General features: G+C 38.2%; 1 protein-coding gene across 1 annotated transcript; it reads left to right on the top strand.

Annotated features, from left to right (window-relative positions):
• Positions 1-650: 650 nt before the first annotated feature.
• LOC127094839 (uncharacterized) lies at positions 651-1,184 on the top strand. The gene has a single exon (XM_051033611.1). It carries the CDS (start codon positions 651-653, stop codon positions 1,182-1,184), a length of 534 nt encoding a protein of 177 aa, XP_050889568.1.
• Positions 1,185-25,254: the final 24,070 nt, after the last annotated feature.

The raw sequence follows: 25,254 nt of genomic DNA, 5'->3' as shown, positions 1-25,254 counted from the left end.
GTTGACGATATGATCATAAAATCCCAAACTGAGGAGGAGCATCTGATTATCTGGAAAAGTTATTGGCACGATTGAGTAACTTTAGGCTGAGACTAAATCCCAATAAATTCATATTTGGGGTAAGATCTGGCAAGCTTCTAGCTTTTATCGTCAACCAATGTGGGATTAAAGTCAATCTTGATAAAGTCAAAGCGGTACAGAATATGCCAACACTAAGAACAGAGAAAGAGGTTTGGGGATTCCTATGGAGTTTGAACTACATCGCTAGATTTATATCTCACTTCGCAGCCACGTGCCAGCCTATATTCAAATTACTCCACAAAGATCAATCAATCAAGTGGAATGATAAGTTCCAGAATGCATTTGAAAATATAAAAGAATACCTACAAGAATCATTGATCTTGATGTCGCCCGTACCGGGTAGACCTCTTATCATGTACCTCACATTTCTTGACGGATCCATGGGTTGTGTTCTCGGACAACACGATGAAACATGTAGAAAAGAGCATGCGATATACTACCTAAGTAAAAAGTTCACAGACTGCGAAAGCAGATATTCATTGCTCGTGAAAATATGTTATGCATTGGCCTAGGCCGCCAAGAATTTGAGACAATATATGATGACACATACAAATCTCTTGATCTCCAAAATGGATTTGATCAAGTACATATTCGAAAAGCATGCTCTCACGGGAAGAGTCACTCAGTGGCAAATGGCATTAACAGAATATGACATCCAATACGTCCCACAAAAAGTTATCAAGGGTAGTGTATTGTCTGACTACTTGGCTCATCAACCCATGGAAGATTATCAGCCCATGTGCTTTGACTTCCCTGATGAAAACGTCATGTTCGTCATAGATTGGGGTATTCTAGAACCCAAAGAAGGACTCGAACCAGGATTGCGATGGACGACCGTGTTCGATGGTGCTTCAAATTCTCAAGGAAACGAAATAGGGGAAATCATCACCTCTCCAACTGGTTTTCATCTCCCCTTCACTGCAAGATTATGTTTCGATTGTACCGATAATATGGAGGAGTACGAAACATGCATCTATGGTTTAGAAGCGGCTATTGACCTAAAGATCAAGATCTTAGAATTCTATGGAGATTCTGCATTGGTAGTCAGCCAGATTATAGGAGATTGGGAAGTTCGCGATCACAAGTTGATCCCATACAAATAACATGTCTCAAAACTAATCCTATATTTCGATGAGGTTACATTCCATCACATTCCTCGAGGGGAAACTTAATTGGAAAATGCTTTAGCTACCCTGGAATCTATGTTTAAGGTCAAATGGAAAAATGAAGCGCCCTCTATCAACATTGACTACTTCGATGAGCCGACATATTGTTTAGCGGATGAAGAAGAATCAGATGGCTACCCTTGGTTTCATGATATCAAGAGGTATCTGGGAAAGCAAGAATATCCAGAGGATGCATCCATTACGGATAAGAAGTACCTCCGAAAGCTCTCACCTAAGTTCTCCTTAAGAGGAGACATGTTGTACAAGATAAATTACGACTCAGTTTTGCTCAGATGCATGGATAGACACGAGGCGAACCGGATCATAATGGAAATTCACGAAGGATCCTTTGGGACGCACGCTAGTGGGCATACCATGGTTAAAAAGATCTTGAGAGCTGGTTACTATTGGATGAATATGGAGATTGACTTCCACCGTCACGTACAGACATGCCATAAATGTCAGATTTATGCAGACAAGATCCATGTGCCGCCGGTTCCTCTCAATATCTTAACATCACCTTGGCCTTTCGCCATGTGGGGCATCGACGTTATCGGTCGAATTGAGCTTACTGCCTCGAATTGGCATCGCTTCATCCTTGTGGCCATTTACTACTTGACTAAATGGGTGGAGGGAGTCTCTTATGCAAATGTTACAAAGCAAGTGGTAGCTCGCTTATTGAAGAAGGAAATAATATGTCATTATGGGCTCCCAAATAAAATCTTCACTGACAACGGGTCTAACCTCAACAACAAGATGATGAAAGAATTATGCAAAGACTTCAAGATTGAACACCACAATTCATTGCCATATCGTCCGAAGATGAATGGAGCTGTTGAGGAAGCCAATAAAAACATCAAAAAGATCGTTCAGAAAATGGTGCAAACATATAAGGACTGGCATGAAGTTCTCCCATTTTATTTGCACGAATATCGTACTTCGCTACACACTTCCACCGAGGCAACACCGTTCTCTCTAGTGTATGGCATGGACGCATTGCTGGCCATCAAAGTACAAATTCCTTCTTTAAGGATACTAACGGATGTCAAATTGGATGAAGACGAGTGGGTGCAAGCGAGATTGGATCAGCTTAACCTTATCGATGAGAAGCGTCTGGCAGGCATATGCCATAATCAACTATATCAGAGGCGGTCGAAAAGAGCTTTTGACAGGAATGTTCGTCCTTGAAATCTCGAGGTTGGAGACTTGGTGATATGAAAGATTCTGCCAATTCACTCGAATCCACGGGGAAAATGGACACCTAATTACAAGGGACCATATGTGGTGAGAAAGGTCTTCTCCGGAGGAGCCTTAATCTTATCAACCATGGATGGTGATGATCTCCCATCCCCGATAAATGCAGGCGCAGTAAAAAATTACTTCGCCTAATGAACCCGCTAAAGTGATCATCCCTAGGGGAAGCTTAGGCAAAAACAGGTATCCTGGTGGACCGCAAAAAAAAAGGTCGATGCAAAAATTAGGGATACAACTAAAAGAATAAGTAAACCCGCTAAATTGATCACCCCTAGGAGGAACTTAGGCAAAAAAGAGTATCCCGGTAGGCTGGAAACCCGAAAGGGAAGTCTAGGCAAAAATTAGGGATTTAAAAGAAAAGAAATTGTAGCCTATGAAGGATTCATACCTCTGTCTCTATAGGTGTGGAAACCCTGAAAAGGAAGGATCGATCTTGTCACCGTATTTAGAGGCGAAGAAAAAGGATCTCTGAAGACGTGTGAACTATAGCTGGATAGGAATTCAATGGATACTCAAACCATTTCCATTGTCTTTTTCTATTTTTCTTGCAATTACCTTTTTAAGGAATTGCTTTCTGATTGTAAATTACCCATTTATGGGTTCTTCATCAATAAAAGGTGTTGTCATTCAGATATGCTCAATATTTTTATTTTTCTGCTTGTTTGCAAGGATGAACCTATTTGTTAATAAATAATGTTTTGAAAACTTTGGGGAATTAACAATAAAGTATTCAAAGTAAACATGAAATGGCTTTTTATCAAAAAGTGTTTGAAGGATAACCATAAAAGGCCTTACTAAAAGCCCAATCACCTTCAACCCTGAATACATCCAGACTATTGCATTTTGCATAAACAATCTTGCATTATATATCATTACATCGTGAAGCATGCAACATATTCCATCAAGATGGAGCATTACGCCATGCAAAATAAACATGCATAATTACGTGAAAGTCTTTCTCGAAAGCATAAAAGAATTCTCCGTTGAGACATTCTTTCTCCCCAGTAATAACATTATCATGAAATCCCTAAGTGGTATTCCCCGCAGGTGTTCTCAGAATATCTCATTGGTGTTTCGTTTTTCAAGTACCTTTTAAATCTTTCATCAGTCACTTATCTTTCATAAGTCCCTTCGGCCTTGTGTCGGCTCTCCCTACCTTTCGCATGGAGAAGATTATTGAGATAACTTACCTTTTGTGAGTTTATTTCGTTGGTTTATGCACGAAATCACGTCTCCCCCTGTTGCCTTTTGCACGAGTAGGGTACCCTTGTTAGATATTTGCTTCTCATTTGTTTAAACGCTTGAAATAGGTTTGGTGAGTCCCGGGGTTTGGGTAGACATTGTTTGAGAACATCATCTCCGTCGTTGTGCCTAAGGGACGATATGAGGTTTTCGCGCCTATTTGCAAAGTCCCATACCTGTCAAAGTATGCTAAAGCCCACATTCGTTTGGCAAATCCCCTTGAATATAGGTTTTACCTAGCAAGTCTTGTATGATTGTTTTGACTTATCCAGATGTCTGTGGCATTTTGAATATTACTTACCTTCTATAAGTACTCCCCTTCCTTTTGTATGGGAGATAGTCCATTTCTTGCTTACCTTTCGTAAGTATACCCCTGCCTCTTTCATAAGTATACCAACTACTTACCTTTTGTAACTCCCCTCAACCTTTTGCTTGGGAACTTCTATTCCTAAACCTGCTTACCTTTTGTAAGTATCCTTTTCCTTTTGCATTGGAAATTTTCTCGTGCAGAGGAGTCGTTGTTACCTTTTGTATGAGATGACCATCCGTTCCAGCGCTTTTCTTAACCTATCATTGAGAAGTTTCTCATTACCTTTTCTATGAGAAATCCTTTCCAGCTTTCTTCTTAACCTTTCGTTGAGAAGTTTCTCATTACCTTACATATGAGAAATCCCCAACGTTCTTCTTAACCTTTCGTTGAGAAGTTTCTCATTACCTTTTATATGAGAAATCCTTGGCAGCTTCCATCTTAACCTTTCATTGAGAAGTTTCTCATTACCTTTCGTATGAGAAATCCCAAACTTTCTTCTAAACCTTTCGTTAAGAAGTTCTCACTACCTTTTGTGTGAGAATCCCCAGCAAATCTTGTGTCTAGGAACTTTCATTACCTTTTGTACAAGAGCATCATTCCCATTTTATTCTTAACCTTTTGTTAAGGAATTCTCATCATCTTTTGTGTGAGAAATTTGGCTACCTTCCTTCTTAACCTTTTGTTTGGGAGATCTTTTTTCTTATGCTAAGAAGTTGTTGATACCCATTGTACGAGAAAAATCATTATCCCCCAGCAATGTTGTCCCTTATTCCCATTTTCTTCTTAACCTTTTGTTAATTAGTTCTTGTCACCTTTTGTGGGAGAAATCTTTGTATCTTTTTGTCTTAACTATATTTGAAGATTCCACTTCTTGTGCCAAGGAGTGATTGCTACCCGTTGCACGAGAAAGTCGTTTCTCAGTTAAGTTACTTGCCTTTTGCAAGATGTCTCTCTGAATTTTGTAGGAGACAGTATCTCATTCAAATTCTCTATACCCTCCGGTGCTTGCCTTTCGTAAAAACCTAATTCCTTTCACCTTCGTGGAATCCTGCTGGAATATCTCAACTATCGGTTACTATAGCGGTAAATTCATGATCATCAAGCTATGGATAAGCTAGAGATCAAATAACAAGAGTCCCCACCGCACTTTTATTGTTTCCAAGGGAAAAGGGAAAAGTACGAACAAAACCCAAAAGTAAGAAGTTTTCAAATCAAAACTAATAAAATGTCAGAGATTATAGGTAAGGGGGTTGGTTACACAGAGGGAAGGTGTTAGCACCCAAAGTGTCCTAGGTACTCCTAGGGAGCCCTTTTTGTGTGCATATGTATTTGGTACAAAATGATGTTTACAAACAAATTGTGTTTGGAAAGACCATCGGTCTTGTTCCTATGTACCAACATAAAAATGAGGGATCCAAACCTCGTAGTTCGTGATACAAATTTCAAAGTGAATGCATTGCTTTTAACAAAAATTAAGTTTGAAAGGCACAAAGGCCCAAGAAAAAGTTTGAATGAGTTAGTTCTTTTTGGCTTTTTGAAAGTTTAGGTCAAGTATAGTTAAGTTTATTTAAGGGTTTGATTAAGAAAAGGAAATTTGAAAATTCAATGGCATAAGGCCAAAGTTTCTATCTTTTTGCAAAGTGGTCAAAGTTTAGAACAAAATAAATTCAATCAAAGAAGATTTTGAAAAGGGAGGGAGAGATTTTGAAATTAAAGAAATGGGGAGAAGATGAAGAGACTAATCCTATGCACAAAATTAAAAGTTGAGAGGTGAAAAGATATGACCAAATAGGTAGCAATCCAATAGACAAGAATGTCAATAGAAATCCAGAATTCCTTGGACATTTAGAATCAAGCAACATACAAATGCACAATTATACTATCTTAAAGAGAAAAGACATCAAATAAAGATAGCCACATCCAAGCTTTAGCCATTCCATGATCTTCTTCACAAATAGCCCATGTAACAGATGAATTCCACAAGTCACAGGTTCAAAATGACAGCTACACAATGATCATGTTGCAGATGAACTCAGAGGGATCTTGAATGATGTATCAGATGAAATTTCAAATTGCAAGCACTTGGTTCCTCAATAATTTGGCATTGGCCAAGTCCTTTAGCATAGGAATGTTGCCTAAGTTCTATGTCCATTTGTCCAAGATCAAGCCAACAATCCACACAAACAAGCAAAGTATACACAAACAAAATATATCACACAATATGGTCCAAGTGGACAAAGTGAAAATTGCATTAACATAAACAATTAGAATGATATGAACAATGGCAAATGTATAAAAGCTAGAATTAAATGACACTAAAGTAAATGGCTTGAAATTAAAAGTTAGTTAATAATAGGTTAGAAGTTAGTATTGTTTTGCTTTTGCTTTTCATTGTTTAGGCATTCTTTGGAGAACACTCAACCAACTTATCACAAGCATGGATCCTTGAGCCAAGACATCTTCCAAAGGAAGGAAAAAATGCCAAGTTTTAACACAATACCATGAAAGAGGGGAGACTTACAATCTCACTAACTAGAATGCTATGCCTTTTATGTCATAAATTTAGCGCTATGTTAAGCAATCGTAATTGGACTTATGTAGAAGTCACAACTATTTGAGGTCGGGCAATAGAATTTTGGTGTTAATGCATGTTAGAGACATAGTATAATGGACTATGCTCATGAAACATACCACACAAAAAAAGAATATGAAAAAGGTGTGGCCTAATCTCATACATACTCATGTTAAATTTTCAATTAACTAGCTTTAGGACTTTGAGATATCATAGGCCAAATGAGATGAATGCATAAAGAAGGGGAATGAGATGAAAAGAGAGGGGTGTAGATGAAAACTCAAATTGATCAAAGGAGGACTTTTACCAAATTAATATTATCCATTCATTTTGGGAGATGGAATGTACATTCCATCAATCCCCTAAATCCAATGATATTAACTTGACAAAGTCAAATCAACCTTGACCAAGGCCCAACAACAAGAGTCAAACTCAAACAAGTCATCACAATTGGTCAACAAAATTATTTGACATTTATTCCAATTAAAAATACTAAAATAATATATTTAAATTATATATGGTTTGTCAAATTCCTAAAACCTCATCAAAACACCAAATAAATGGCCATGAGATTTATCATAGGTCAAACAAGGTCAAAGGACCTTGGAGAAATTTTTTCAGAATTTTTGAAGACAAGTATTTTTAGACAATTAAAAACAAATGAAAAATCAATTAAATCATGAAACTATTAATAATGATCTAAAAAATAGTTTTAATTCAATATATGTAAGAGAAAATTATTTGAATTTTTTTGGTGAAACTCTCATATTTTTGGATCAATATTAAAATTAAAATGAATTAATGAAAAAAAAGAAATTAAAATGAAATTCAAATAATCAGAAAAAACATGGACCACTTGATCTGCCTCATTCAAAAGGAACACTCAAGATTAAAACAATTCAAAAGGAACACTCAAGATTAAAACAATTTGAAAAGGACCAATGGCTCTGAACCATGCCAACACATCACCGGCGTCCAAAGGTCGGTCGTCTTCTCCGGTGACCCTGGTCGGACTGGTTCACTCATCACCATCAAAAAAATGAAAAAGGAGGACATGATCTAAAAGAAAAAATGGTGTAGAGCACGAATCTGACCTCAATTTTAACTAACTCCACATATATAGAAAGATATGAGGAGTTGAATTTTGAGGTGTGTCAACTGAGTTGCTTCGATTTGACCTATAAGTAACTCAATCTTCTTGCCTACATTGGTAGGACTTTAGACAATCAAAGATCCAAGAGACTTTAGTGGAATTAAGAGAGAATCGAAGAGATGAAATTTTCGAGAAAATACCTTCAAAGTAGGTATGGATTCAACTGTTCTTGCTTTGGCTTATGCTTGATCTTGCTCAGTATGCTTGCAGAAGTGGATTAGAATGCACAAAAGATCTTGGATCCCTGGAGTTTTGAATCTCAAAATAGTGAGAATTCAACTCAATTTCCAATGGAAATTCTCAGGTTTATCCTCTCAAATGGAAGGGTTAGGGGTTTAGGATCAAATTTGGCGCGAATGTCTGTTAAATTCTAAGCATATGGAGCTCTATTTATAGCGGGATCATGTGATATTGGCACCTTCCAAATGACTTTCCAAAATTGTCAATGAGTGATGAATGGGTGCAAGGGCATGTACAGGCCCATGAGATCATTCCATTTGATCCAAAATTGAGTGTAAGAGCGTCTGAAATCAACTTGGAATGCAAGGCAATTGTACACAGCTGTTAGAAGTTTGATTCTTGCCAATTGATGATGCAATGTTCATGCCATGTGCAGTCCTAACAATTCTTATCCAAAATGGATGAAATTGGACTTTTTGGAAAGGCTAGATCAAGAGGAACAACTTTCGTGTTCAACACTTTTCCATTTGAAGCTTGTATCATGATGAATTTTGAGGTGGAAGTTTGGAAATTTCAATATATCAAAAAAAATTCTAAGTGTCAAGCCATATATCTCAATATTCCACCTTGCTTAACTTTTTATGTGAGCTTAAAATGAGAAACGTGTCTTCATAAAAGTTGTATATATTTCAAAGAACTTCAAAATAGTCACCAATTTAATGTAATTTGGATTTGTAATGATAGAGTTATGCATTTTTGAAATTTGGAAAAATCACTTGGTCAATAGTATAGGTCAAAAGTGACCTATAATGTAACCTCATATCACATGCTCATAAAAGTTTAATTTTCTCTCACTCCAAACATAAAAGTTGAATTAGACATATTCAATTTGATTTTGAAACTTGGAAATCTTTCATCTCATAAAAATTGAGCAAGTTATGGCCTTGGGGAGTTGCCTTTCAAATTAGGGTTTAGACAAAATGACCTATAATGTTTCAACATAGAAAATGATTTTTTAAGAAAAACTAGCTCTAGGTGTCAACATGAAAGTTGTTTGGAATGTCATTTAGAGTAAGTTTTATCTTGGAATCATTTTCATATGGTGAAATTGTAGGATATAGGCTCTAGGGAGACCCAGTTTTGATCAGATGAATTCATCTGGCCAACCACCATCAACCAACTTGCTAACCTTCAATTCCTTTTGACTTTCTAGGCTCATGGTAGATCATATATGCATAATATGACGAATTTTGAAGTGTCCTTTGAGAAATTTGATCAAATGGTGAGATAACTTGTTGGAGAAGTTACTTAAGATACCAAGTCAAACTAGGGTTTCCAAGGCAGATCACCCTCAAACTCTTGTTGAAAACTTGATCAATATAACATGTAGGAATCAATGGAACTCATATATGATGCTCATAACCATTCTTGGATCAATTCATGGTTGTGCTCTTTGTCATGAGGTCAATGTGATGATGCCCTACCTACAAAAGAGTTAGGAAAATGCAAAGATATATTTTTGTATGTTGGTTAGTAAAAATGATAATATACAAGTATGATACAATCACAAAGTGCTTGGTGATCTCTCCCAAAATAAACCCAATGATGCGGGGTAAGGAGGATGCCAAGGTATGATCCCAATGCTAATGCTTATGATGAAATTGCATGAGGGATCTTAGGGTCAAAATTGGGGTCTTACTGCTGCCCCTATTTAAGGACATTCTAACTGAGGAGACGAAGGTTAAAATCTCCATGTCGACTCAGTAGAATGGGCTTAAATAACAACACAAAAACAAATTTTGGTCCCTAAGAGACCTCATGATGCAAATGATATGAATGCAAAAGTTAATGCCTTGTGGGGAATATTGCCACAAAGGAAAAGAAATCAAAGAGACCGAAAGTCCATAGAAGTATAACATATTCCGTAAGGAAAACTCACTGGGGAGACAAAGACTCTGGGGAAAAAGGAGTTATGCGTAGGCCAGGCTACGACTTAAAACTGCTGGGGGATTCGAGGAATTCCATACAAACATGGAAAAGACTCAGATGGGGAACAACAACATCTGCAGGGGATATGAATAAGTTAGGATAAAACTGAAGTACTTGAATCATGTAGGAAAAGCGATTTTGCTAAGGAAATACGCACTCAACTCGACTGGGGAAGAAATAAACTTCAACACAGGAGGAGCAGAAATCTATTATCTGCTACCCGTTACTGGGTAAGGAGATAATAAAGATCTGACAGAGAGACATCCATCATCGGTTAGGATGAACATATCAAGGATGACTCGTTGAGAACCCATAAGAGGGAGTATTCATTACCGGTTACTGGGTAAGAATAGCCTTGCTGGGGAGAACTGCAGAAAAAATAGGATTTACAACTACCAGTTACTGGGAAGAAGACCAAGGATGAGAATATCCGTCATCGATTAGGATGATCATATCAAGGATAAACTCAACAGGGAAGAAAATCCGTCATCGGTTAAGATGAACATATCAAGGATAGACTTGCCTGGGAAATGTCAAGGAGGATACCCGTCATCGTTTAAGATGAACATATTAAGGATAAACCAACTGAGAAAAAAGTAGGAATTGCATCTATCGAATGCTGGATAGAAGACCAATCAAAGAGAAAATCTGTCACCGGTTAGGATGAACATATCAAGGATAGACTCTGAGAGGGGAGGAAAAATAGGAATTATATCTATCAGTTACTGGATAGAATACCAAGAGAGAGAATTTGTCACTGTTTAAAGTGAACATATCAAGGGTTAACTCTGAGGGGGGGGGGGAGGGCAAAAGAAGGATTTACAACTACCGGTTACTGGGTAGAAGACCGCAAAGAGAAGGAAACTCGTCATCGGTTAGGATGAACATATCCAAGATTAACTCTCTGGGGAACAAGAATAGGGATTACAACTACCTTTTTACTGGGCAGAATACCAAAGGTGAGAGTATCCGTCATCGATTAGGATGAACATATCAAGGATAAACTCATGGGAGGGAAAGATATCCGTCACCGGTTAGGGTAAACATATCAAGGATATACTTTCGGAGGAATAGATCCACTGGGGACTCTACTGAGGAGAAAATAGGGATACTTTTGCCGGGTATTGGGCAAGAAGTAACAAACTGCAAACTAAGAAGAATATTACCAGTTACTGGGAAATAAACTCTTAGGAGACTCGAAGTATCTATCTAGGTAAGAGCTAGAAAGAAACAATCAATCAAGACTCAACCCAATGAGGATATAACTCAAGGGGAGTGATTCCATCCAGATAAACAACTGGAAAGGAAACTGAAATAATAATCATCCACGAGGAAACAAACTCAGTGGGGAAGAGGAAAAAGGTTACAGTCTTTCTGCCTAAGGGGTTCGCGCTCTACAATTGAGGGAGGACAGACACCGAAATTTGTATGGGGATAGAGTACCGCCATATAGGGAATGAGAATCTCAAATCAACAAGTTAAACAAATATGCTGGTGCAAATATGCAATTTATGAGATTATATGAATGTGTGTATATATATATATATGATGATTATGCTGACAATATATATATATATATATATATATATATATATATATATATATATATATATATATATATATATATATATATATATATATATATATATATATATATATATATATATATATATATATATATATATATATGATGATGATGATGATTATGCTGACAAAACGATCACAAAGGATACAAAGGTGTCGCAAAGAAATTGAATCATCGGTACAATCCACGGTCAATCTACAAAAGTGGGAGAAAACTCCTGGAGAACAGAGAAGTCACAAACCAAAGCTCAACCCTAGCTGGGGAAAGAAGAGACTTGCTGAGGAGAAGCGAAGTTATCGAGTCTGCAGGGAATTTTACGTCAACACCATATCAAATGGGAGACAACCATGCAGAAGATAAACACAAATAGCTGCTTAGAAACCAGGAGGGAAATTTGACTAGGAGCGAGACGGATGGCGACTGGTGGGGAAACCAATGCGATCTACTAGGGAAAGATCTTACTCTGTTGAAGATCAACCCTGTTGGGGAATACAAAAACAACTGCCGGGAAATAACACGCCGCAAGGTACTGAATCAGCCAACTTAGCTGGAAAAAAGAATCGGAACTCTGCTAGGGAACAAACACTCCACAGGGGGACCAGAACAACACAAACAACTAGGGATACCTAAAGGGTCAACAGCTTGGGGAACCTCTGATGCTTTAGCACTTAAGGACTTGCTGCCCTTTGAAGCGTTGTTGATACTTCTTTTTTAATTTGCTTTGAAAGTTTCTTGCTTTTATATAGTTTTAAGAAAAAGATTTTGATTAAAAATTTTAATTTCCAATATGATCATAATAAAATTTAAACTATTGGCTGAAGTAAATAAGAGTAGAAACAATTGGATAAAAGCTCAACTTTATTTAATGGGATGGTAGTCTGTAAATGACAAGACTCCATAGATTTTACAAAGTTGAAAATGGTAATTTACATGGAAAAGGGTTACATTGAATACAAATGATCCTTAGTCCTTATGCCAACTCTTGATATCCACTATGCTCTTGACCGCTGCTGGGATGATGAATCGACGTCAACCCTTATGCTCAACCAAGTCTCCAAAATTTGAAGATCAGCAGAATGCAGTTACTTGCCATAATCCCTAATTTTGGCATAAGTTGCCCCAAGGTGGAGTACTCAACTTATCAGGAAATTTTTTGTTTTTTATGTCTCTAATTTTTGCCTGGATCGCCCTTTCGGGTTTTCAATCCACCGAGATACTCCCTTTTTTGCCTAAGCCGCCCTTTCAGGTTTTCAACTTAGCGAGCTGTTCTTTTCTTTTTAGGCGAAGTATTTCTTGACTACAACTGTGTTCACGGGACGAGTGAACTCTTCACCATCCATAGTTGAAAGAATCAAAGCACCGCCTGAAAAGGCTCTCTTAACAACATATGGGCCTGCATAATTAAGAGTCCACTTTCCCCTAGAATCTGGTTTGAACGACAAGATCTTCTTGAGCATAAGGTCACCTTCTCTGATTATACGAGGTTTGACCTTCTTATCAAAAGCTTTCTTTATTCTCTACTGATATAACTGACCATGACACATGGCAGTCAATCTCTTCTCTTCAATCAAATTCAGCTGATCAAACCTAGTCTGGTACCATTCAGCCTCAGTCAACTTGGCTTCCATGAGCACACACAATGAAGGAATCTCAACCTCTACGGGGAGCACTGCTTCCATACCATATACAAGAGAGAAATGGGTTTCCCCTATTGAAGCACGAACAAATGTACGATACCCATGCAAAGCAAATGGGAGCATCTCATGCCAATCCTTATATGTGACAACCATCTTCTAAATGATCTTCTTAATGTTTTTGTTCGCAGCTTCAACATCCCCATTCATCTTAGGTCTGGAGGGAGAAGAATTATGATGTGCAATCTTGAAGTCTTTGCAAAGATCTTCCACCATATTGTTATTCAATTCGATCCAAAACCAGTAATGATCTTACTTGGCACACCATAACGGCATATGATCTGATTCTTGATAAACCTCACATGCAACTTGCTTTATTACATTTGCATATGATGTCGCTTCAACCCATTTGGTGAAGTAGTCAATTGCCACCAGAATGAAACGATGTCCATTCGAAGCTTTGGGCTCAATCATCCCAATCATATCAATTCCCCACATGGAGAAGGGCCATGGGGAAGAGATAACATTCAATAGTTTCGGAGGAACATGAATCTTATCAGCATAAATTTGACACTTGTGGCACTTCTTCACAAACTTGCAATAGTCAGATTCCATTGTCAGCCAATAGTAACTTGCTCGCAACATCTTCTTCGTCATTCCATGTCCATTGGAATGAGTACCAAAGGAACCTTCATGCACCTCAGTCATCAACAAGTATGCTTCGTGTCTATTGCATGCATCTGAGCAAAACCATGTCAAAGTTTCTCTTGTACAGTATATCACCATTCAAGTAGAAATTACCGGCTAATCTTCTCAAAGTCTTCATATCTTTCAAAGATGCCCCAGGCGGGTAAATTTTACTTTGGAGGAAACATTTGATATCGTAATACCATGGCTTCTTGTCTTTGACTTCTTCAACAACAAACACATGAGTTGGCCTATCAAGACTCATCACATACAAATTGGGAACTTCATTCCAATACTTTACCACAACCATTGATGCCAACGTTGCAAGAGCATCTGCCATCCAGTTTTCATCTCGAGGGATATGATGAAATTAAACCATGGTAAAGAAAGTTGAAATCCTCCTTGCATAATCTCTTTATGGTATTAAACTGGGTTGATTTGTCTCCCATTCTCCTTTGATTTGATTCACAACCAAAGCTGAGTCTCCGAAGACATCTAAATACTTGATTCCGAGATTCATGGCCTCTTCAACCCCATAATGCAAGCTTCATATTCTGCAATGTTGTTTGTATACTTGAAAGTCAATCTAGATGTAAATGGTAGATGCGTGCCTTGAGGAGTAACGATCACTGCCCCAATGCCATTTCCATATTGATTAACAACTCCATCAAATACCATTCCCCAACGGGAACCAGGTTCTGACCCTTCTTCGACCATTGGTTCATCACAATCTTTCATTTTCAAGTACAAAATCTCTTCATCAGGAAAGTCATACTGTACTAACTGATAATCTTCAATTGGTTGGTGAGTCAAATGGTCAGCCAAGATACTACCTTTGATCGCTTTCTGAGATCGGTATTCGATATCATACTTTGATAACAACATCTGCCAACGGGAAATCCTCCTAGTTAAAGAAGGTTTCTCAAATATATACTTGATTGGATCCATTTTGGATATCAACCAAGTGGTATGATTCAACATATACTGATGCAAACACTTAGCAGCCCAAGCCAATGCGCAATAAGTTTTTTCTAGCATAGAATACCGAGTCTCACAGTCGGTGAACTTCTTACTGAGGTAGTAGATCGCAAATTCTTTCTTTCTAGTCTTATCTTGCTGACCAATAACACAACCCATACTATCTTCGAGCACAGTCAAATACATGATCAACGATCTTCCTTCAATTGGTGGAGACAAAATTGGAGGTTCAAGCAAATATTCTTTGATACTGTCAAAAGCTTTCTGGCAGTCTTCGGTCCAATCACAAGACTGATCTTTCTGAAGAAGCTGGAATATAGGCGCACATGTGGCAGTCATGTGGGAAATAAATCTGGAAATATAATTCAAGCGGCCTAGAAAACCTCTGACTTGCTTCTCAGTTTGAGGCGTAGGCATCTCTTGTATTGCTTTGACCTTGGCAGGGTCAACTTTGATACCCTTCTCGCTGACAATAAAACCCAACAACTTACCAGAACGAACACCAAAAGTACACTTATTGGGATTCAAGTGGAGTTTATACTTCCTCAAACGCTGGAATAACTTTAATAAATGCTCAACATGCTCCTCTTCATCAATCGATTTAGCAATCATGTCATCGACATAAGCTTCAATCTCTTTATGCATCATATCATGAAAAAAAGTAGTCATTGCTCTTTGGTAAGTCGCAACAGCATTCTTTAGACCGAAAGGCATCACTCTGTAACAGAATGTTCCCCAAGGTGTAACGAATATGGTCTTCTCCATATCTTTGGGTGCCATCTTGATCTGATTATATCCGGAAAATCCATCCATAAACGAAAAGAATTTGAATTTAGCAGTATTGTCTACCAATATATCAATGTGTGGGAGAGGGAAATCATCTCTAAGACTGGCATTATTCAAATCTCTATAATCGACACAAATGCGTACTTTTCCATCTTTCTTTGGCACATGCACAATATTGGCCACCCATTTCGGATACTCAGCGATTACAAGGAAATCGGTATCAATCTGTTTCTGCACTTCCTCTTTGATCTTTATAGCCATATCAGGATGCGTTCTTCTCAACTTCTACTTGACTGGCGGGCATTCTGGCTTCAATGTCAATCTATGCTCCACAATCTCAGAATCCAAACCAGGCATGTCTTGATAGGTCCAAGCAAACACATCTGAATACTCTCGAAGAAGAGCAATCAACCCCTTCTTAACATCTGGACACAGTCGAGACCCAATCTTGACTTCCTTCACATCATCCTCAGAACCCAAGTTGACTAACTCGACTTGCTCTTCGAACGGATGAATGGTCTTTTCATCTTGCTCAAGAAGACGAGATAATTCATCACTCACTTCTACATCACTCTCCTCCTTGGCTTCAAACACAGGGAATTCAAAATTTGGAGAAGGAGAATGATCATTGTATTCAATGGGGTTAGGAACCAACTTGCATAATGATTTGATATTGTGATTTTGGAGAAGTGGATTTATGACCAAATATTATGCAGATGGACAATTGTATTGTTTATTTATGTTTTTTGTGATTACCATTTTCAGAATAAAACAAAAAGTAAAAACAAGACATCATAAATGTGGATGAATATAATTAATTTTATTAATGATCAATTTGAAAATGCCCAAACGATGTTCACTTCTCCCTTAGGCATAGGAGAAGGATTTTTAAAAACATATAGAAGAAATTTCTTAGATCAGTGCAAAATAACAGGAATATCAACATCAGTCCAATTGTTGCAAGCCTTTCCATGCGTCACAAAATTGGTGGAGTCTTCCTCTTCGTCATCCTCTAGCACAGTAGCTAAGTGTTGTTCATTTCCATGAATGAGCCCTCCGCTACGGAAGCTAAGTTGCATATCTTCAAACCTTGCAGTTGATGAACCTTTATGGAACCCCAAACCGGTTCTGCCTTTATGGTCGGAGACCTCTACCATGCGCCCCCACTCATCAACATCGCCTTCTCCCACAATCTTCTTAGCATCTTTTAATGAGGACATAGGTGCCCCAACTCTCTTTTCAGCGGAAATAGATAAAGCTTGGAATGGAGTTCCAACCTCATCCTCAGCTTCCACGTAAGATAAAGATGAAAAATGGCTAACCAACAGCGCCTTCTCTCCACCAATAATCACTAGCTTTCCATTCTTCACAAATTTGAGTTTCTGGTGCAATGTGGAGGTAACAACTCCTGCCTCATGAATCCATGGCCTTCCGAACAAGCAACTGTAGGCCGGGTGGATATCCATTACTTGTAAAGTAATATGAAAATCACTCGGACCTATCTTAACTAGAAGGTCCACTTCACCAATAACTGTCTTGCGCGAACCATCAAAAGCTTTGAAGATTACATTGATATACCTCATAGGCGCTCCTTGGTACGATAGCTTTGACAGGGTTGACTTCAGAAGCATATTCATCGACGAGCCGATGTCAACAAGCACATTTGACAAAGCATCCTCTTTGCAATTCATAGAAATATGCAAAGCCAGATTATGATTTCTTCCCTCCTCAGGGAGTTCTTCGTCACAAAAGCTAAGATTATTGTAAGAAGTGATGTTAGCCATGATATGATCGAATTGGTCTACTGTAACATCATGTTCTACAAATGCTTGTTCTAGAACTCTCTGCAGTGCTTCTCTGTGCGCTTCAGAATTCATGAGCAGAGACAACACTGAGATTTTTGAGGGGGTTTGGAGCAGCTGCTCCACCACATTAAACTCACTCCTCTTGATCAACTGAAGTACATCATCATCATCGTTAGCTTTCAAATTTCTGGATTCACCAGACTTACCCTTTGAAACACCAACTGGATCTTCAACAGGCACTTCCACCTTCTTACTCACAACTGATTCTTCCTTATCCTTTGGGAACACCGACCCAAACATACGACCACTGCGGGTCACCTTGGTAACATCAGCAATGCTCACCACTGAGCTAGTCGTAGGCAACGGAACCTCTTGACCACCCTCTATCATTGTAGCATTATACTGATATGGTACAACTTTATCAGATGAATACGGGACAAGGCCTGCTAACCGTATTACCAATGGCGATACTGATCTATTGATGACATTGTTACTGTTGTTGCTGTCGTACTGAATTACCAACCTCTCTGGCTGCTTGAAAATGGGCACTATGACATTCACATTGTCATCTACATGACGGGATTGAACAATTTGAATCATGCCTTCATCCATCAGTCGCTAAATGTCCCTTTTCACTATTTCACAACCCCTCGGGTTAACACTACAAACTACACAACCATCATGGTCATGCTCACAATCACTTACCAAACAAATATCCTTATGCATCTTCACTAAGGTCCTCCTGATAAAACTCACATCAAAAACTTTAAACTCTCCAGGACAACCATCCACCATATTCATAAAAGAGTTCCCATGGGCGGGCAACGAGTTTGCTTTCACATTAGGCGCACGGTCCTCGAAGGACACCATTCCACTCTTCATCAGCTTATGAACCTCATACTTGAGTGGGTAACAGATCTCTATATCATGTCCGGGTGATCCTTGATGAAAAGCACAACAGAGTTCAAGTTTATACCACCAAGGAAGTGGCTCTGGAATCTGTGGCGGGTTTCTTGGTTGAATCAGGTTCTTGAGAACCAAGGATGGATATAACTCTGCATAAGACACGGGAATCGGGTCGAAAGAGACCTTCTTCCTCTCAAAGTTTTGTTGATGATGATTGATGTTGGTATTGTTGTTGTTGTAGGTGTTTGTTCGTTGTTGTGGTTATTGAATTGGTGTTGATTGTTGATTAGAAAATATTGGGATAACGGAAGATACTTGATGATGATGATGTTGACAGGATGTTGGATTCCTTCTGACCTGATGCCTCCTCTGCTTCCAACTGCTTATTGCATTTGCTTCATTGTCCTTCTTATTGCTAAAACTACTACCATACCTCTTCCTCGTTGACGCCTCATCCTTCGACAAACATCCCTCTCGGACTCCTTCCTCAAGCCTCATCCCCAGGTTTACCATTTCGGTAAAGTCACTAGGGACACTAGCAATAATTCCTTCATAATAAAACAAACTCGGGGTCTTTAGAAAGATCTTTGTCGTCTCTTTTTCCTCCAAAGGAGGAGTGATTTGGGCAACCAATTCCCTCCATATCTACGCATACTCCTTAAATGTCTCCTTATCCTTATGAGCCATAGACCTCAGTTGGCCTCTATCAGGCGCCATGTCCACGTTGTACTTATATTTCCTGACAAAAGCCTCTCCCAAATCATTGAAAGTGTGAATGCTTGCACTATCCAGCCCCATATACCAATGAAGCGCAGCATCGATCAGACTGTCTTGGAAATAATGAATCAACAATTGATCATTATCGGTCTGAGTAGACATCTTTCGAGCATACATCACTAGATGACTGAGCGGACAAGTATTTCCCTTATACTTTTTCAAAGTCAGGCACTTTGAACTTCATCGGGATTTTAACGTTGGGCACTAAACACAACTCATCAACACTCTTTCCAAATAAATCCTTATCCCTTAGCGTCTTCAATTCCTTGCGCAGCTCAAGAAACTGATCCTTCATTTCATCCATTTTCTCGTAGACATCCGGACCCTTAGACATCTCGAAGTGATAAATGGTGTCCTCTACACAAGGTAATGTGTGCACAACGGGAGGTGGCATGGACATGACCGGGCTAGATGCCGACATGGAAGCAAAAGTAGGTGCAAATCCTTCAGGTACAATGTTGGACGAAATTCCCCACGGGAATCCGGCAGGCATAGTAGGCGCAAAATAGGCGGCAGCAGCAGGCATGGTAGAGGTAGCCACCTCTGAGATAAATGTCCTCGCAGGAGGAGTTGCAGGCGTTGGAGAAGATTGACTATGAGCAGCAAGAACTGACTCCATCATGGCAGTCAGGAGAGCGATCTCGTCCTTTAGCTTTCTATTCTCTTGCTCTAGATGCTCCATAATTCTGAGCTGATTAGCGCGGGTGCTGTAACATTGAGTCAGCTTGGCTAAAGCACAGAAGAAACACCAATGAGACATCTAGCGAAAGAGAAAACCTGCTTTATGCACATGATGCATGAAATGCAATGCTTGATTTATTTATTTTTATTTTCAAGGAACTTACTATATCATTTGCATATATATATATATATATATATATATATATATATATATATATATATATATATATATATATATATATATATATATATATATATATATATATATATATATATATATATATATATATATATATATATATATATATATATATATATATATATATATATATATATATATATATATATATATATATATCAATAATTGGAATAATTTTCATATGACCAAAAATCTCTTTTTCATTCGTATAATTGGAATGATTACACTGAGTATAATTTCAGAAACCAAATAAAAAGTACAAGAGAAAAGGACTCTAGTCATCCTACGGATCCCTAACAACAATGTCAGAAGACCTAGCTGAAGACGCGTACTTCCTTCGAATGCGACGGATCTCGGTCTCAAAAGAAGCCTTCATCTGAGTCTTCTCGAGTACAAGCTGATCAACAATCTTCTTCCAAGCAACGGAAGGTTGAGGCATGCTAGAAGATGAAACCTATGGATCTCCCTGTCTCTTCATTACTCAGTCTTCAAGTAGCTCAATAAGTGCATCTTTATCCTTAGACTCCAACTGCAATTCTTTGTGCTTCTTGCTCAAAGCACGAAAACGCTCTTCCCGCATATTGTTCTCTTGCTTCATCTTGACAAATGCATCTTCCAACTCCTTTATATCTTAGTTAGGGAGAGTTAATGGCTCAACCACAACCATAGACATAGGTCTTTCACAAGGATAAGGCATGTTCAACTCCAAAGCTCTCGTCTTCACCCAAAGCGTGTAAGCCTCCAAAGCTACACAATTGCACGGACCAAGCTCGGATCTTCCTTTCCTATGCACATTATGCCAAGCATGCACAATCTTCTGCTTCAAATGTTGGGGATCTTTACCCTCTTGATAGAAAATACCTTCTAACAAAGTGTTATTAGGTTTGTCTCTCAAGGGGAACCCAAGTTGACGACGGGCCAAAGCAGGGTTGTAGTTAATTCCTCCTTGTGTACCAATGAGAGGCACATTAGAGAATTCTCCACAACTATCAATAATCTCCAAACTGCTCAAAGACGGATCATACCAAACTATATCATCATTAGTAAGAGACATAAGTCTCTCAGACCACCTTAGACATTGTTTGTTCTCCACAAAAGCAGGTGTCTGAGGCAAGTGTGAAATAAACCACTTGTACAGAAGAGGAATGCAACAGACAATAGTCCCACCACCCTTAGAATTCCTTAGATGCAAAGAGAAATACATATCACCCAACAAAGTAGACACAGGATTCCCAATCAATAAAAGTCTAATGGCATTAACATCAACAAAACCGTCAATGTTAGGAAACAAAGCTAATCCATAAATGAGCAACACAAATATAGATTCAAAAGCGTCCACACTACCGACTTGAGCAAAGGCAGTAGCTTCCTTGATGAGGAAATCAGATGGCAACCCAAACAATCCTCCTTTCTTCACCCAATGAGCCTCTAACTCATACTTCTTCAAGTGAAGGGCTTCAGCAATAAGATGAGATATGGGAATCTCCACCAATCATCTAAAAGGTACTCTACTAGAAACAGGTATCCCCAAGAGATGAGAATACTCCTCCAATGTAGGCACAAGCTGAAAATTTGGGAAAGTGAAACAATGGTAGAGAGGATCATAGAACTGCACTAATACACTCAAAAGTCCTTCAACCACATTAGCAGACAAGATATACAAAAGCTTCCCATAACGTTCTTTGAAGTCCAAGGGATCTAATACAAAAAATGCTAGCTTCCTTAACTCTTTCAAATACGGACATCTGAAACTGTACTTCTTAGTGTTCCTTCGTCCATAATCCATGTTCTGAAAATATTTCAAAATGATAGCTTAGTTCCTTGAAATTTTCGTGTGATGAATGTTATGATGCGCATGAATGCATGAATGCAACAATGGCAAGTAAGGGATGACACACAAGGCAAACAAAGGTCAAGGGATGAATCAAGTCATTGTCAAGATCAATCATCCATTTTGGTGGATTATGGTTTACACCTTATCAACACCCAAGTTCCATTGATACTGACAAGACTTGATTGGATCAAACAAGAATCAAGGGTTTGTTGTAAGTCACGAGCATGGAGTGTGGGTAAGAACCATCCCAAAGGAGTGAACTAAGGATAAATTCCATCTATCAGATATTACAAGTTAAGATGATTGACTCATCGACCCATAATATTCTCAAGAAAAACTCGTATGAGTGTAGTATCGCGTAACAACTGTTATCAACTCTACACTTGAACAATTTCCGCACTACGTCCTAAATAGGCCAAGAGGGGGTAAATGTTCTACGGTCCTCATCTTCTAAAACCCAAATTAGAGATAGTAATGCCTAACCACAAATACTTGTGTGACATTTCCAAATCCAAAAGAGTCTCCACTGAGCAGATGGATCTCAAGCCAACTTATTAAGGACTACTCCACACAAGTCGAACATGACTATACCATCCTCATATCTTAATGCATAATTATACTATCTTGAAGAGCAAGGGCATCAAATAAAGATAGCCACATCCAAGCTTTAGCCATTCCATGATCTTCTTCAAAAATAGCCCATGTAACAGATGAATTCCACAAGTCACAGGTTCGAAATGACAACTACACAATGATCATGTTGCAGATGAACTCAGAGGGATCTTGAATCATGTATCAGATGAAATTTCAAATTTCAAGCACTTGGTTCCTCAATAAGTTGGCATTGGCCAAGTCCTTTAGCATAGGAATGTAGCCTAAGTTCAAAGTCCATTTGTCCAAGATCAAGCCAATAGTCCACACAAAAGTTTTTTTAGGAAATTTGTTATTATTATGTACATTAATGGTCAAAGACCACACAAACAAGCAAAGTATACAGAAACAAGATATATCACACAATATGGTCCAAGTGGGCAAAGTGAAAATTGCATTAACATAAACAATTATAATGATATGAACAATTGCAAATGTATAAAAGCTAGAATTAAATGACATTAAAGTAAATGGCTTGAAATTAAAAGTTAGTTGTTAATAGGTTAGAAGTTAGTATTGTTTTGCTTTTGCTTTTCATTGTTTAGACATTATTTGGAGAACACTCAACCCACTTATCACAAGCATGGATCCTAGAGCCAAGACATCTTTCAAAGGAAGGGAAAAAGACCAAGTTTCCACACAATACAATGAAAGAGGGGAGACTTACAATGTCACTAACTAGAATGCTATGCCTTTTATGTCACAAATTTAGTGCTATGTGTAAGACCCCAATTTTGGCCCTAAGATCCCTCATGGCATCATAACATTGCATTTGCATAGCCTCAAGGATCATTAGCATTTTGGTTCCCTTTGCCTTTGGGTGGGACCTCCTGTGAGTTTGGTTTGAGATTACCAAGCATGCTTGAATTGTATATTATTGCTTTTATCATTTTGTTTACTAACCAAAAGCACAAAAATATGTCACTAACATCTTTTGTTTGTAGATCAAGCAATCACCAGGTCAAGAGCCTCAAAAAGATCCTTTGTGCAAAGACATGACCAAAAGGAGATGATAGCAAGCATGGCAATGGTTCCCAAAGCTCTAATCCATCAAATATGCCTCCCTAGTACCTCAATGCATTATTTTTATTAAAGCAAGTCAAAGGGTTTGAGGTCTTGTTCTTCAGAGAAACCCTAATTCACCTGTGCATCACAATGCCGTGCTCATGAAGCAATATCAGCCCATGGTCAAATACAATCAAGGGAAGTTCTTTAATTCATCATTTCATGCATATTTGAACTTATTTGAGTGTCCTCAATCATCAATTTATCAAGATATGAGTTGTGGACTTGAGAAGTTGATCAGTCAATTCATCTGACTATTTTGAAATGCACTAAGCCCTAACTTTTTATGTGTTGGTCAAATGGAGATGGTTTGAAAATAAAAATTGTTCTTAAGGAAAATAAGAACAACTTTCATGTTCATCAAAAAGTGATTTGAAGCTGGGAAGGCTATCTGTCATTCCAATACATTATAGGTCATTTTGACTAAAACCCTAATTTTGGGTCAACTTCCCAAGGACATAACGCATTCATTTTTTATGATTTTGAGGTGGAATCAAATGCATTGGAAAGCTTAAGATGTCTACTTCAAATGTTATGTTAAACATAATTTCAAAATCTCAAAGGAAATACATGTGATAATGCAAGACATTGTAGGTCCTTTTTGACCAAAGGCATTAAAAGTCAAAAAAGTCCAACTTCAAGTGCCCATAACTCTTTCATCAAAAATCCAAATGATGCAAAATTTGAGTCCATTTTGATTTTCTTGAAAATATCTACAACTTTGATGTTTTAGGTATTTTCATTTTAAGCTTGCATCATCAAAACAGAGGGGCTTGAAAGTTGGCCAAATTTAGAAACCTTGCCTTGACATATCATGCACCTTGCACTTTAAACTAAAATTTCATAAATTTCCACACTTCAAATGGATTTTTGCTCAACATAACAATTGTTCCTTACATCAAGGCCTTTCCAACCATTACTCACATGATCATGTTTGGATTTTCTAAATGGTACTTTAGAAGAGATGATTATTTAGGTACAAATGAGGAATTCACTTGAAATCTTGGTACATAAGCAATTGCCTTGCAAGTCACACGTCCAATTTCATTTGGCTGATGCTCAGAATTCATTTGGCATTGTTTTTGGGCCTTGTGCATGATCATGCAAGCCCATGCAATGAAGCTCCACAAGCCATGCACACGGATTGATCACAAGCTTCTTGCCACTTCCTTTATAAATAGAGACCTCACTCCATTCATTTCACACGCCTAATTCAACCTGAAATGCTGCAGATTCTTTCCATAGCCATCACTAAAGAAGCAATTGCATTTCTCTCAAATTTTTAAGATCTAAAATTCAACTTCATCTGGTTGAATTCTTAGATCTAATGCTTCTAAACCTTCATCATTCATCTCATTGAACTTCTGTTTTAGCAAAGCAAGCAAGGCATCGTGCTCAAATTACCAGAAATCAAGCTTACACTCCAACTGGTATTTTCTTCGATTCTCATCATCCATGGACCTTTTTGCTTGGATCTAATGTTTTCTGAAGTCCTCACTTGAGAGACAAGCTAGTGGTAGCTTCAATTTTGCTTTTCCTTGATCTGCATCTTGCATACCTGAATCTTCCACCTCAGATTTCTCCATTTATAGGAATCTTGAGTGTGATTCAAGGTTACAGGGGTGATGTACATCACCCCAGCTTCATTTTGGTATAAGGATCGTGCATTTTCATTAAGGTTTAAAGACCTGCAAAATTGGTCGGAATCTGCAGGCTCAC

Source organism: Lathyrus oleraceus, chromosome 6, assembly GCF_024323335.1.
Source record: "Lathyrus oleraceus cultivar Zhongwan6 chromosome 6, CAAS_Psat_ZW6_1.0, whole genome shotgun sequence".
Classification (NCBI taxonomy): Eukaryota; Viridiplantae; Streptophyta; class Magnoliopsida; order Fabales; family Fabaceae; genus Lathyrus; species Lathyrus oleraceus.
Note: the sequence above shows the minus strand (reverse complement) of the source record. Positions and strands in the feature narration are given on the sequence as shown.